This window comes from Lepisosteus platostomus, chromosome 9 (genome assembly GCF_059453375.1).
Source record: "Lepisosteus platostomus isolate fLepPlt1 chromosome 9, fLepPlt1.hap1, whole genome shotgun sequence".
Classification (NCBI taxonomy): domain Eukaryota; kingdom Metazoa; phylum Chordata; class Actinopteri; order Semionotiformes; family Lepisosteidae; genus Lepisosteus; species Lepisosteus platostomus.
The window spans coordinates 23,980,885-23,997,496 of record NC_142619.1 but is presented as its reverse complement, the minus strand read 5'-3'; the positions used below and the strand labels follow the sequence as shown (position 1 = coordinate 23,997,496).

Below are 16,612 nucleotides of genomic sequence, written 5' to 3'. Positions count from 1 at the left end.
GATATGGGGATGATGCCACTCTGATGGCCAAAAGTGAGGAGAAGTTGAAGAGTCTGTTGATGAAGGTAAAAGAAAAAAGGGCAAAAGCTGGCCTGCTGCTTAACATAAATAAACGAAGATTATATCAATGGGCCATATTAATCCTTTGCAAACAGATGGAGAAGAAGTGGAGGTAGTGACAGGTTTTATTTTCTTGGGCTCAAGGATCTCAGCAGATGGTGATTGTAGTCATGAAATAAAAAGAAGCTTGCTTCTTGGGAGGAAAGCTATGGTAAATCTGGGTAAGATATTAAAGTGCAAAGATATTACAACAAAGATCTGTATAGTGAAAGCTATGGTCTTCCCTGTAGTAACATATGGATGTAAGTAAGGCTGTACATCAGAAAATCAATGCTTTTGAACTGTGGAGTTGGAGAAAATTAATGAGAGTTCCTTGGAATGCACGAAGATCAAATCAGTCAGTACTCAAGGGAATAAACAGATTGTTCATTGGAAGGATTGATAGTAAAACTAAAACTCAAATACTTTGGCCACATACTGTAATGTGAAGACAGGATTCACTGGAAAAGACTCAGATGTTGGGAAAGATTGAAGGGATAAGAAGGGGGTGGCAGAGGTTAAGATGGATAGATAGTATAACTGAAGTATTGAATATGAATTTGCAAGATCTCAGAGAAGCAGTTGTTGATAGACAGGCCTGGTATGCTAAAGTCCATGAGGTCATGGATAGTTGGACTTGACTAAATGACTAAACTAAACACACAGCATTACACTGTCAGGTTATACAGTATGAACATCCAAGAAGCAAGCATTTTGCAAAGGATGCAAAGGATAATTGTAATGGTAGAAGTTAAAGTGAGTGTTTTAGCGGCAAAGAAACAAATAGCAGTAAATTCCATAATGAAAAGCAAATGGAATTAAGAAAAAAACTGTTTTTATAGCAGAGCGTTCTTAAGCAAAGGTTGAAAAACCTTGGGGTTATATTCGATTCTGGCTTAACATTCGACCCACATGTACAGCATATTGTCAAAACATCTTTTTTTCACCTTAGAAATATCGCAAGACTACGCCCTATGCTATCATTAACTGTGGCTGAAAAGCTGATCAACATATTTGTATTCTCTCGAATTGACTACTGCAATGCTCTGCTCCCTGGGGTATCTAAATCTACTCTGAACAAGCTGCAGTATGTCCAAAACTCAGCAGCCAGAATCCTGACCAGATCTAGTGCAAGTGTTCACATTACTCCTATCCTGGAGTCCTTGCACTGGCTTCCGGTCAAATTCCGCGTAGACTTTAAAATCCTCATGCTCACCTACAAGGCTTTACATGGCTTGGCACCTCAATACCTGTCCGAACTTTTATCGCCCTACTCCCCACCTCGCAACCTCCGCTCTTCAAATTCTGCCCTCCTTACTGTCCCACAAGCCCGTCTACATTGTATGGGCGACAGGGCCTTCTCCTGCTATGCCCCCAAGCTCTGGAACTCCTTGCCCAAGGATATTAGAGAGTCACCTTCTCTAAACTCCTTCAAATCCAGACTCAAAACCCTCCTTTTCAGAAAAGCCTTTACTTAACTGGTTCCATTCTTCACCCCTCTGCTCTTCTTAATACCATCTTTCACGGTCTCCTCTATTGTTATTGTTGTATTGTTGTAATTATAATTGTGTCCTGTCTTGTGAAATTTTCTTATTTATTGTTGTAGTCTTCTTATTTATTGTTATTGTCATCCTGTAAAGCGCTTTGAGAAGCCACCTTTAAAGGCGCTATATAAAATAAAGTTTATTATTATTATTATTATTATTATTATTATTAAGCTTATGGGTGGAAGTCAAGAAAAGAGCAGGGATATGAAGCAAGGGAGTGGGTATGAAGGACAAAGAAAAGAATGTGAGGCTATGTAAGCAAATATTTAAATAGTACTACGGAGATGCAAATCTAGGTGCGGAAAACAGAACGCTGTAAATGATGGAAGAAATTTGGAGAAATGTGATCATGGTGAACGATAAGATGATCATGGCTGGGAGAAGTACATAAAATGGGGAGCTCTTATCGTCCCTGAAATGGACATTTTTTAAGTTTTCTTTCTGTGTCTCCACTGTAAATGTCATTGTGCATTTTGCAACAGATGCAATAATAGGCAACTTAAACAGTATACAAGTAACTCAAAGACAATGAACTTCGATAGGAATACCAGATTCCAAGGTAAAATAGATAATGCTGCTCATAATCATATTTTTTTGTCTCAATGTTAATAAAAAATGTATATTAATATAGCAATTTAAGCCTTTTTATCTAAGGTTTTAGTAATAGTGAATGCAAATCATTTATTGTGTTTTGAAATGTTCAAATTATATTATATGTTAAACTTTAGAAGTTTAGGAAAATATGGTTAAGAAGTCCATATAAAAGGCACTGTACCAATGTCATACATTACATTATAAGGGCATATTTAGATACACTGGTCTTGGTACAAATCGCTGTGAAGAGATGGAATGCTGGTTTAGTATAAGAGGGGGGCAAGTAGCCCAGGGTGGAAGAGAAGGAAATCTAGAAAAAGATTTAAAGGAAGGCATAGTGAGTCGCAGCAGAAGTAGGCTGAAGTTGTTCAGGTGGGTAGCTGAGTCAGGATGCATAGGCTGCAAAGGATAGTAGGCTGCAAAGTAATAGGTTTATTCCATGTTGAAAAGAGAAGAAAGGAAACACAATGTTTCGGCATTACATTATAATTGTCACAGGAGCAGGGTCAGACTCCCGTGAAATGCGTTGTTAAAGACCCTATGCATGACGGTATAATCCGGAAGTGTCTGGAGAATGACATCAGGGAAGGCACAGCGAAGTAAGGTCGGGATGACAGACAGGGGGCAGTGACTGAGGTGATCCGGTGCATGGGGGGAGCGCTGGCTAACGAGTTCAAAGGAAGTCAAAAGGGGTAGTTAAGGCACAGTCCAATATCCAGATGCCCGGAGATCCATCCGAGAAGCAAGCGGTTAAAAACAGGAACAGGGAAGTGGGACCAGGAACACGAAAAGTTAAGAGCATAACGGGGCAAGGTGCTCCAAGCCCCGGACTCAGAGGTCAGGACGCTATGATGAAGCCTGTGCTCAGTGGTAGGTGGGCTTCCACGTGTCCGTCGTCCAAAGCTAAGCCCAGAACTACAGAGACAATGGACTTAAATAAGGAAAAGGGGATAAGACACACCTGAGACTAATGAAACTATGAACAATACGAAAAGGTAGGAGCAGGGCGTCTAGAGGAGGGATGACAAACTTAACAATTATGGCATATTTAGATACATATAAATATAATATCAAAAAGACATTACCTGTATTGTTTCTGCATCTCTAGATCTGTGTAAAGGGGTGGCTCCCTTATAGTCCAGTAAATTCACATCTACTTGCAATGCCAGAAGAACCTGAAATGTACATTGATATATTTATATAACTCTTACGTTATTTTAATCATAATTTGTGTACAAGTAGACTACTTATAAGTATAGAAATGTTTACAGCCATCATGTTAATTGAATGTCAGAAATCCAACCTGTACTGTACATCATCCCACCTGCCTTGGAACTAAGATTTTAGGTAAAACTGGCAATTTAATCTAAAAGTAATTGTATTGTAAACCAACATTTCTTTGATCTATAGTTTAAATGTAAGCACATTGTAAGAAAGAACTTTGCTTTGTGTATGATAATGTAAATAATATTTAATAGATTAAGACTCTCAAACAACTTTGCAATAGGGAATTCAATCTAAAGCACAGAGTACAGGCAGAAATGGCTTACAAAAAAAAAGAGACAACTTTTTTTAAACTGTGTATGTTCCAGAAAAACATGTTCCATATTTGCATTGGAAAATGGGCCACAGTTTGTGTCTGGAGTGTTTGAGTCTTTCTTGGCTGACCGAGGTATTCGACATATTCGCTCTGTTTCTACAACCCAAAGGCGAACGGGGGTGTGGAATGCCTAAACCAGACTCTCAAAAATGGCATCAGAGCCCACCTGTCCGAGGGCTGATCCTTCTCAGCAGTGCCCCTCTGCACTCTCCTCCACTACAGGGCCACACAACATGCCACGACTGGCAGCTCACCAGCCTTCCTCATGCTCGGCCGTAAGCTACAAATGCCCCTGGACAGGCTCTGTGTGTACCCAGCTCCAACCCCTCTGGCGTGTACCCACAGCAAGGTGGCCGAACACCAGCGTCACATGAAATGGCGACACGGGTGCTGTCAGGGTTAAGGCCTGGGATCGCTATCAAGGATTGAGTCTTTTTGGTCTCCTTTACAGGTCATAGAGCAGCTTGGTCCCTCCACCTGCTGCATCTCTGATGGGTCCCGATGGCACGCCAGCCACCTCTGCAGAGTGACAGCGCCTACACACCCTGACATGGAGGCCGAGGCTGCCCCTGCTGGACTTCCAGGAGAGGTCGACATCCCGGTGGAGCCGTCTGTTCCTGTGGTGGAACAACCCATAGCTCCTTCTCCACGACCAGCCAGGGTCCGGACCAGACCAGCCTGACTTAATGACTTTATTACTGATTTTTGATTGCTTTTATGGTGCTTGGTGGCTCTACTTCCAGCAGTGCTTTTCACTGTCTGGGAGAACTGTGTTTGTTTCATTTTCTGAAGGGGGGGAGGGAAATGTTGTGTCACGCACAGCGTCCATTTGGGGTTTACGGCGCTGCTGCGGTTTGGGTTTGGGGGTTACTGCTTTACGGTACTTACGTGCCTTGGCGGGTTTTTGCCATTCTGTGTCAGTTACGAGATATGCACAATAAAGAGTAGACATCTCTAAAATCTGTCTGCCTCAGTCCCTGGTCTTCCGCAGTGTAACATACACTATGTTTCCTTATAATTTTAGAGAAAATGCTTTTATTTATTTACCCTATTAAAATGTCTACTGCCTGTGATATGATAGCACACATCTTCCTATATTAATAATGGATAATCCATCAGACAGGAGCAGAATTTCTGTTCCATAACATTTTTGCTCAGTTAAAATGTAACGTTTTAGAAAAAGGATTACTGAACATGAAGCTTTTGATCATGCAAAAACTACAACTTGAATAATGTCTTTCAACTCTCTGACAGCATTTAATAAATGCTCTTCATATTCTTGGCATAAGTAGTTCAAATAGGTAGCTGCGTCAACATGCATAGGCTGCAAAGGAACAAGTGATAGGTTTATTCCATGCTGAAAAGAGAAGAAAGGAAACAATGTTTCAGCTGTGGAGCCTTTGACACCCGAAGAAGGCTCCACAGTTGAAACGTTGTGTTTCCTTTCTTCTGTTTTCAGCATGGAATAAATCTTTACTTCTTCCGATATTATAAACATATTGCACTTCCCAATATGTACAAAATAAGGAATACAGGGTAATAACCATTAGTTTTACATTATTACTCCATTCAATTTGGAGAAAATACTGCAAGAGTATAACAAAATAACACAATACATATATTTGTATTGTAACTCTTGGAACTCTGGAATTAATACCATACCTAGAAAACTTTTTCACATTATCAAAGTTAATATTGTGTATTCTAGTTTTATTTGCAATCTAGATTGCACTAGAATGCCCCCTGGCTGGGCTGTCAGTATTTGGATTGTGATTTGTCTCACAAACGGTATGCCTGTATATACTGATACATAAAAATAACACTTATTTCCTAAAGGGACTAATGGATTTAATCAAATTCAAAACATTACAATGAAAAATGTGAACTAAAACATAAAACGGTATTTATTAGTTAAATCTGACACAATGTCAAAAAGGAAAACATTGCAAAGTTAGTATTAGGAGTCACCACCCTAAATTAACACAGTCCAAGTTTGCTGAGACCTAATTAGCTTCTGGAATTACTGTGGTGGAATGTTGTGCCACATATTCTGTGGCTCAATGGTCTCCTGTGTTAGTATAGATGAGATGATCCCAAATATGATCTATTAGAGTTTACAGAAATAGCTGGCAACAGCAAGAATTCTGCATTGTTTTTTTTTCCTTTTAAGTAGGGACATTGCATTCTTAATAGGAATGGAAAAAAAGATTGCCTCAAGGACTTGTAAATAACAATAATGTATCCAAGAACTACTGTATAATGTGGTCTTTAATTGGTACAAAAGGTTCAGATAGATTTCTCCCTTCATCATAACACTTCAACCCTTCCCCTAAATGATGTCTCCACATGTCTCCCATCAAGTCTGTCAGGGGCAAAACAGCATCCAATCAAAAAATAACTCTCCACCACTTTTTCTGCCACCACTGCAGAAATTACCGCAGAAGTTCTCTAGTTAACTAAAGATGGCATTTTGATCTCTGGGTTGTCAATGGGTTACCTTTGCTAGTAATCTTGTGGGTTTCCTCTGGGTGCTCTAGTTTTCTCCCCCAGTAAAAAGACATGCTGGGCATGTCTTTAAATATGAAATTTCTTATCTCAAATTGGATTACACCACATTAATTTTACTCTTATTAGGTCTTACAAGTGTAATGTTGTTATATCTTAACTGTGCTTTTCTTGCTGTTATGTCCTTCAAGGTGTTACCACAATGCAAATACGGTATATGCATAATACCTAAACACCATCATGTTTTTCAGATTTGTATTAATTATTGCAAATAGGACTTTGCCCTGCGCAATGCTATATTACGGTACAATAAATATATATATTAAAGAAAGAAACATTATCCAATCTGTAATTCTTTATGTTATTTGATTGTTGTTTATTGGTCCTATATTATCAGAGATATGAATGAGGAGGCACTCTCTGCAGTATACAGTCTATATATATATATCATTGGAATCTGAATACTTACATCAATGAGATTCCTGTCGCCAAAATAAGCTGCTGTGTGTAACACAGTACTTCCATTTATACACCTGTCAGAAAAAAGAAACACTATCTTCATCTATACAAGACATTCTGACTCTTATTTCTTGTTGTACTATAGTTTACGTTTTTACTCCAGAACACTATCCTGGAGGTACACATTTGTTCATGATAAGGACGTACAATTTACTTTTTTCTTTAGACTTTCTCTTATGTTCAGAAAGCTGAAGTACCACATGACACTTGAAATAGCATGTGTACAAAACACTTACAATGAACAATCTAAATAAGAAAGGAATTGTGTAATTTTCTGACAGTACTTCCACTGTTCTTTAGACCACTACTTTCAATATATTCTGCACGAGGATATGTATTTGTTCTGTTGATGTACAAGGCTGTAACCCTAGAAATACAGGCATCTACTGTATAACGGATCTCATTTGCGATTGGTGTTGTTTTGCAGTTCTACTATTTATACAGTACTGAAGTTATTCATTTTAATACGAGTGGTTCTCAACCCAAGGAATCTACTATTTCTTCTGTGTTTTTTTTTCTTAAAGTTCTTAATCACAGGATAAGTGATTTCCACATTTTATCTGGGACACATTTTTTAATTTGTTTTCAGTTTTAGAAGATCAAATGGGATTCTGAGTTTCAGAACCTTCTTCAGTCAGGTCTAAATGAGCAAGATGATCAATTATAGTAATCAGTCTATCAACAAAATCACTACAAACACAGTGGTCCCCCAGGACTGGATTAGGAACCATTGATATATATATAATCCTTATATTATATTAACATTAATATCACAGCTACAACTAAATTGTAAGTATCTATCATAATTAATAATTATATTGTCAACAGGAAACAGTATGTTCTTAGTATCTATTCTATGGTTGACGGAAGTTGTTGAAAATAACAGAACATAGTAAACATGAGCATAGAAACAAAAACTCAGTGTTTGAAAGCAGCACTTAGGAAGCAATTTTGGCTTCAATAAAACCAGTCTGCAACATTTCTTCTTTCAAGGTCAGGTTGTCATAAAAAAATAAAAAGACAGAATAGTAAAGAGCAGCTGAATATATCTGGCATGTTGCTATATCACTTCTGCCCTACTTTTGGCAAGGTTGCTTTCAATCCATTGAATATATAGATATCAGAATTAGCACACTCGTGTACTTTGCTTCATGATTCAAAGCCCATAGACCCCCATTAACAACACGCTAATGGGAGTACTTGCTACAGATCACTTACTGTACATCAATTTAACTGTTAAGGTTTTTTTTATTATCTTGATTCCTAATGTAAGACTTGGCAATGCTAATTGTAACAGTATTAAATTGTAAGTACTTATAGTATGCAGGTACATGTTGCCTAGAAGATTTATCAAAAAAGAAATACACTGGACATCTTTTTTTCAGTTTTGAACTGTATAATATTATAATAGCATCAACTTTTATTTTTAAATAATCAGGGTACACAGTCCTCCGTTTTGTAATAGAAAATAGCAAATAATGCTTTAAGTAAAGCCCACTTTACTTGGGCTCTGTGATTGAAATATTAATCACATTCAACCTAATTGAAATATCTAAATATTGAAGCTACTATAAGTGTAGTAGTGAAATGAAAAAGGATCAGAACAGTATTTTATGGAGATATTCCTGGAAAGGTATATATATATATTTCCTTCAACAGAAGAAAATAGCTGTCAAACAGATAAAGACATAATTGTTATGAAAAATTCCATATTATTTTTCATGTAGCTGGCTTCAAAATAGGTTCAGACATAATATGTAGAGAACAATATTAAGAGGAACAACATCTGGTTTGGGCAGTGGGAGAATAGTATTGCCAATATCAGTGTTTGGGCTTTTCTCTGCTTAAGAATAATATAGAAGAAATGCAAGATTTATACTGTACTTAGTGTATAGGAGAATACTGAGTTCCGATAGTGTGAATGACCTACTCTTATAATGATCGTCCATTTTCATCTGTTATATTTTCTCATCTGCCATTGTAGTTCAGACGGCAAGGACATCTAGCTCCTAACTGAAAGATCCAGGGTTCAGTCCCAGTTAGGGGCAAGTGATGTAGCTTGCTCTAACTCTTCCAGAGGGCTCCCAGGTCCACTCACCCTGCTTCCCAAATGATTACTGAGGGTTAATCTATTTGGGGGTAATATGCTGACCGGAGCATGATGCTGACCACATCACCTCCATCTCTAGTGTTGAATGGTTGAGAAAAATCCTGGCCCTTGCCCCCCCATTCCCCCATGGGCCTTTATGGCCTGAAAAAGGGACCTAACCTACCTACCAACCAACCATAAAGGGAATGAAAATATACAGTATAGAAGAAACCAAGTACAACAATTCTTATAATACAGCGAGATCAGAAATTACTCCATCAATAATACAGCATCTCTATAGTGAGGCAATATACATTTCTAGGTTTCCTTCCCATTTCTACTATATTTGGTATCATGAAGAAAATGATTATTCACAAGATATATATTTTAAAAATCTATTTAGTCTTCTACTAATCTATTAACTCCCATTAGTGACATCAATTTCAAGCAAATGGTTTCCTACAACAATCTCAGGTTACAAAGCACACTGTGTAAAGGTTATTTACAATTACTTTTAAAAAATGTCTGGTAAATTGAATTTGTCAGTTAATCTCAGAAGAAATATAATGCAACATTATGTCTTTTACAGATACCGCTTTCTAAGGGAAGCAGGTTCTTTAAACTGAGATTTGCTTTGCTCTTTCTTTTCATTTCATAGACAAATGGTGCCTCTTGTGAGTGGGTGTTGAGGGAAATGAGGTTGCCTGCTGAGCATCGTCAAACAGTTCTGGAAAATAATCGGTGCTTCTCCCCTGGGTGTTTTATTTCTCTTTGCCTTCACAGAATTCATCACAGAAACTAGAGGCTGTGTATCTGAGCTTCATTCAGAAAAGAAGCCAAGCTTTTTTTTTATCTCTTTAAACATCAAAGAAATATATATCTGTGAGAACTTGTCTTTCTTCCATAATATCTTTATCCACCATAATAAATACAGAAATAATTATATTCATGCTGAATAATGTCATATACTTACTTGATATACAGTATAAGCACATTCTGTATCTGATACTACATTGCATGTCTTTGATGAAAAAATCAAATCAAACCATGACTCAACATTGAACCTTTTTCAGAAAATATTAAAACAATGCTCACAATGTTCAACATATTTACTAGCTACACAGAAGTGTAAACACAGATGTTTACACTTTATTTCTTCTTAATTTATTTCTTCAGGTCTTCAGTCACTCTCGGCAGACCTACAGTGTTGCCATATTTTCAGTAACCTCTGGCCATGTTAAACTTTTAACACTTAGGAAAATACATTCATGAGAGATATTCATTCAAAAAATGGGCTGAGAGCGGGTGAGCAAGTATTCACAAGTATTCCTCATTCCTCTGGCTAAAACAAAGGTCAACAAGCCACGCAACAGACAGCCCAGTACATTGCACAGCTGACTGGCAGTTATTTAATAATCAAAAATACAATAATGTTGTTCAATTCTACTGAGACAATTAAGAGAAAGTAAGGTTGAAGCACGCTACTAAAATACTGTAAGCAAGCAGGTAAAAGACCAGCTTTCACAATACAATTATTTGAAGAATGATATTCATATTGTAGCCAAGTCCTGATCTTAGCAAAGGACTCTGATTTTAGAGGGGTCAATAAAAAAATAAAATGAAGGCTCCTCTGGAAGGACACCTGTTGCCTTGAGTCCTAGACTCAGCAGGTAGGTGACAGTTCCCCAGGGTGGGCACAAGTAACAACAAATACTCTTGGAAGAATATAACTTCTGGCAGGTCCTCACCTCTGTTATGCTAGCTTCCATAAGGTGAAGGGAAACCAAGTACCCACTCCCAGAATGTGCATACTCTGGACTAGGGGTCCTAGACCTTGGGATATTTTAATAAATTGTCCAGCACAAAAACAACCCAGTATGAATTCTCAATATCTTCATTTATTAAAAATGAGTGAAAAGGAAAAGTATAATATTGTCATTTATCAGCCATTTTTTTTTGATAAATAACAAATGTTAAGAACATGCATCCTCTTTCTTATGTCACTTCTTGAGCAAGCTTTGCAAAAGTCGGACAGTGCCCTAATCCAGGATCACTTACAGTGCATTGCAAAGATTTACATCAAGAAGCATAGCAAGATGCTTTTACTATCATCCCTGAACAGCACGGCTACTTACTGGCAGCAAGCACATAATAGATCCAGACCCGCCCAAATATGAGGTGTCATTTGTTCATAGCTGCAGATATGTAAGACACCTCTAAGATGGTCACAGAAAACATTAATGTTAACAATGTAATTTGCACCTCAATACTGCTTACGTCCCTGGATTGTAGAAGGGGGGGGGGGTGTTGTCCCTTTTCTGTATCTCATTTGATGATAGTAGAGCATGTATACTGTACATACTGTAGGAGAAATCACAAAAAGGTTTGCTTCTCATCCACATTGTTTCGATGGTGGGATGGTAATAGAGTGGGGAGCCAATCATGGCAACATTAAGAGCCAGAACGTTGCTGTTTGTAGTAATATCACTGCAATTCACCCTTCAGATGAGACGTAAAACCCAGGTCCTGACTCTCTGTGGTCATTAAAAATCCCAGGGTGTTTCTTGAAAAGAGTAGGGGTGTAACCCTGGCGTCCTGGCCAAATTTTCAATTGGCCCTTATCATCATGGCATCCTAATAATCCCCATCCATACATTGGCTACATCACTCTGTTCTCCTCCCCACTGATAGCTGATGTGTGGTGAGTGTACTGGCGCACTATGGCTGCCGTCGTATCATCCACATGGGGGCTGCACATTGGTGGTGGTGGAGGGGAGTCCCCATTACCTGTATAGCACTTTGAGTGGAGTGTCCAGAAAAGCATGTTAAGCAATTATTATTATTATTGATAACCATATTATGAGACCGCTGCTCAATCCATTGTTACAGCAATACTGCTATTATCATTAACCCATTAATCTCATGACATAAGAATGCTCATCTACACATAGAGTCATTCATTTTCTTTTTTCAAACCTGGATCAAAGTCATGCAGTTTTATTTAAATAGGGAGGAGCCCAGCTGTCATCTGTCATGATCTTAAAGACTGACAGCTGAGTCCTCTCAGTAAGTGATTAGGCTGACTGTCAAAAATGTGGATGCATCATTTTATAAATTTATTAAACTGGTTTAAGGACACTGACACAAAAATTTGTGGAATAATATCACTTCTACTAATGTTTATACAGATAAAACCAGATTTGGATGCCTTATATTAATCTCTATCTAAATATGTGAAAACATCCCCCGTCGATTCTCTTGTATTTCTAAAGTCATTTAGATTAAAGCTATAAATACAGTATACTACTACTCCATAGAAATGGAAAATAAAAAATTAAATTTATTGGAATATAACTATGAAAAATGATTGCCGATGTACCTATTAATGCAAATCGTCTTTTGAATACAATTTCTGCCGAGGAAATAAAACTAAACAAAGACTAAAAGAAAAATGTAGCTTTGAAAGAAATGTTAGAAATCCGAATAATAAAACGTTATGGATGTATAATCTATGGTCTGATACACATTAAATAATGTAGTATAATTCTGGTGAATCACAAAAGTCAAACTCTTTGAAATATATCTAATAGATGAAGATTTCGGTCATTTCTGGGGACATATCAATGGCTGGACATTGTTACATACTAAAGAAAATACACTATCATTAGGAAAGAACTCTTGTACTTTAATATTAATGAATGTGTGTTATGCAAAAGAGGATATAAATAGAAATAAAATACTAACATGCCACCATTGTGGGCTATACATATATACAGTATTATGAACAAAAGGGAAACTATTTAAAATAAAGCAAAATTAAAATTAACAAAATTACTTTCAGCATTTGAAGTGTCATCTGACACAGAATATATTGTAATGCCCTCGTCCGGTGGTGAGGAGGAAGCTCATCTAAGCACTCATAGTACCGTGGAGCAGGCTGGGATTTGTAGCCGGGGAGAGTCTGAGGGTCGGCACGATGACCACCAGCTGACCCTGCATATGTAAATAGTGTCATAGCAGTTTTAGTGTCCGGTGTAGCTATATAAGTGTGTAGCCTGTTGTTAAGGAGGACGCCCCTAACGATGTGTACAGTACGTGTTCCATCAGTCTCCTCATGTGGTATATATCCTGTGATTGGTTTTTGTGTTCTTGGTCAGAAGAATAAAAGCTGTCGCTTGGTTCACTTATCGTGTCTCCACTAGTCCTTTGTCCTGAAAGAACCTGTATACGCTACAATACATTGACACAATAATATTTTACGTGACATTGAAAAATCACAACATGAACACAGTTTAAATGAAAAAATACAGTAAACTTATTTTAGCAGAATTTCAGCTAATACTTACTGTACGCATACAGAACATAGACTGGCCTCTGAATCACAAAACTAAAAAAATGCATAACGAACTCTCCTTAACAATGAGTGACTTGCTTTTCCTGGCCTGTTGTCACAGCTAATCCACCCAATTCAGAAACCCTTGTTTGCATGTCCTGTGACCACATTCTGGTTTCTTATTTCCTTTCTAATTAAAATATTCATGCACTGAGATACTGTAAGCCTGTGAATTAACATAATTTTATAGACCTAACAAAAATAACTGTTTAAGCAATCATTGTTCAGATTTCGAAACAATCTATGACACATAACTAAAGACATTAATTGCACCTATGGAAATGCAATGTTCCAACAGATATGCAAAATGTTATCTGACTGTATCTGGATCTGACTGTATAGGGATCTTTTATATGCTGACAATTCTATGATATGTTCAATACAGTTGAAACACAATTAGACATTCCTGGTGAAACTGGTAAAAATAAAGTGCATACCAATTATCAGAACCACATTAATTTTTGTATTTCACCATGCTATAACATACAATAGGAGTGTAATCCCAGCATCCTGGCTAAATTTTACCAATCATGGTCCCCTAGAATGCCCGTCTATCAATTAACTTCATTACTCTGTTCACCTTCCGACTGAAAGCTTATGTGTGGTGAGCATATTGTGCACACTTTGGCTGCCGTCCCATTCAGGTTGGTGCTATGTGTTGGTGGTGATGAAGGAAAATCCCCTATACCTTTAGAGCGCTTCTTTAAAGTTCTGAAAAGCAGTTTTAGTGGTGTTTTATTCTTACCAGTATACGGAAACTGCCTGGAACTTACCCATCTTATCTTATATCAAACTTCTGTTAACTAAAAAATTTAAACAAAGGTGGAATCAATATGGCTTTGGAAACAGATTCAAGATGTGAATGTTAGAAAGTAATGTTAATTAACTGTAAGTAACTACAGTACTGTATATGGAAGCTGACCTTAAACTACTTTTTAAACAAAGTTGATAACTTTATAAGCAGCTTTCAAAGAAAAACATTCCCCTCAACCGTATATGCTCAGTTAACAAAGTTCAATTTCCAATAATTATGAACTACAGTAATTCTGAAAAAGTAGCTCAATGTTCTAGGGTATGAAACATGCTTGAATGACATTTGATCTTGGATGTAAAGGGATAATAGCCACACCCACACAAAATGCCCAAAATCTACAGTATTTGTTGAAATCTAACTATATTAGGTTAGATGTAATATTTGGGAGTGAACTATTTCTTTTTAAAACATAATTCTATAGTGTTTTGCCAGTGTATCCTCTGAAAATGAATATTCTTATGAGAACAAAATATTTTTTTTTGCATAAAATGTATTTTTTTTTCTCTACAAAAATGAACTTTTTACCCAGTTACATTATTGGAATGCATATTAGAAACATCACAAGGACATCTTCCTCTCACCTCTGTAATGCTGTTCGTTTAAGATGTAACACTGTAATTCTAATACAGTACATGCCTTTATTTTATCAAGGCTATAATTCCAGACTAAATGAAGTATTTTCAAAAGGTGCTAAATAAGTAAACTTCAGTATGCTCAGAATATAGTAGCCTGTGTACTAATTGCCATTACTCTGTAGTAACTCCTATTCCGGCTGTGACATATGGAGTATGTGACATACATTAAAGTTCCTCTTCTGATAAATAAAGACGGAGTAATCTAGTTTAGTTCCATATTATCCTTTGGACTAAATGCATTAGTACTGTATAGCCCAGTTCTTAACCTTAGATCTGCTCATTCTGGATTCTTTCTCAGTCAAGACCAGGATCCCCACAATGGATGACAAAGCCTTTTTATGTGTAGCACCATGCCTGTGGAAATCCTGTGGAATTATTATTACTGCAATATTTGCTTTCATTTTGATGATAAATGTTAACAGAAAGACAGCAGAATTTGATGCAAGTGGTTTCTGACACCACAGGCAGAATAGCTTTTCAATACTGTCTAGTGCTGAAATTTTTATTTCAGCTCTTGGAGTTTCAGTGGCAATCATTTTAGTTTCTCATAAGCTGTTTGGCAATGTAGCAGTAGTCAATGTTTTTACAAGTCTACACATATAGCTTTGAGCCATTTCATTAGTTACAGCTTATTCATGCTATCAAGAATAGCACGGAATAAGCATTCTAATCACATCCCATTATACTCAAATTCAGTATGGTACATCCAAGTCATGTAAAACAGTATTAAAAGTATTCCTATACTGTACATGTTGCCAGCATAATCCATAATGGATGAAAGCATCTTGAATTCCGTCTACTGCTAAACCACATCTTCTTAAAAAATCTCATATATTGAGAAATATTAGTATTACAATTAACATTACAATTGCAAGTTTTGAAATAAGCAAAAAACACTCCTATTGATAATGTCTGTTATATTCTTTTTTCACTCCTATGTGAAGAATTCAAAGAAGAATTGACTGAAAAATCTGTAGTTTCTGATTAAAGAGAATAGAATATACATGTCTTCAAGATTGCTTCTTCTGAATGCCAAATATAACTTAACTGCAAAATTACAGGTCAAAATGGAATATACAGTAGAATATGAGTTATTCCAGCATAAATCACATTTTAAAGGCTACTGTGCCAAGATACTGGAGTGTCAGAATTAATGTAATCATGAAATCAGGCAAATGCTTATGTTATACAAAGGCCTAGTAATGAAATTGAAAGATAGCATAGCAAGAAGGGAGACTGGAAGGAATCAATTCTCCAGATTGACTATTTTGCATTGCAATATTTCTATAGCAGATTTAATGCATGAATGTTCAGTGTTATTTGCGTCTGTTTTTCAGGTGCAACAACATCTATTTTAGTTTTTTAGTCAAGTGATTCATTTGCAGATATCTAGTGATTGAGTTATCATCTGTTCTTTCATGTTGTCAGCCATTGCAGCACTGCGAGTGAGCACAACTGCTATTTCAGTTTTAACAGATGCACTTCCTTATCCAGTGGATGCTGTAGCAAATCAGACACATTTAGCCAGTTCAAGAAAATAAATTCATTTCAGAAGATTAAATGGACTTTCCAGTTGCACAAGCATGCTGGCACTTTAACCAGTAACAAGGATTTTTTATACATACGATGTTGTGCTGACCAATACAAGTTAAATTTCAGAGAATAGCTGTGGTTTCATTGGAAAAAAATTGTTGAGAACTATGCCAAAGATTTCTGTTGCTGTGCTAAGCTAATTATCACACTGAGGCGTTCATGCCTGATTATCAAAACAATAAGATTAAAATGAAGTGAATGACAGAGAAATATTTAATAACTTT

The 16,612-nt window shown here is 36.8% G+C and overlaps 1 protein-coding gene across 1 annotated transcript in view; it reads right to left on the bottom strand.

Moving 5' to 3' along the window:
- Window positions 1-16,612, bottom strand: part of LOC148654656 (uncharacterized) — a 113,043-nt gene that overhangs the window by 37,108 nt on the left and 59,323 nt on the right. Inside the window, exons 19-20 of the mRNA XM_088647225.1 lie at window positions 6,815-6,878; window positions 3,326-3,415 (exon numbers count right to left, since the gene is read on the bottom strand). Of these exons, the coding sequence (XP_088503351.1) occupies window positions 3,326-3,415; window positions 6,815-6,878 (154 nt within the window). The remainder of the gene's footprint in view (window positions 1-3,325; window positions 3,416-6,814; window positions 6,879-16,612) is intronic.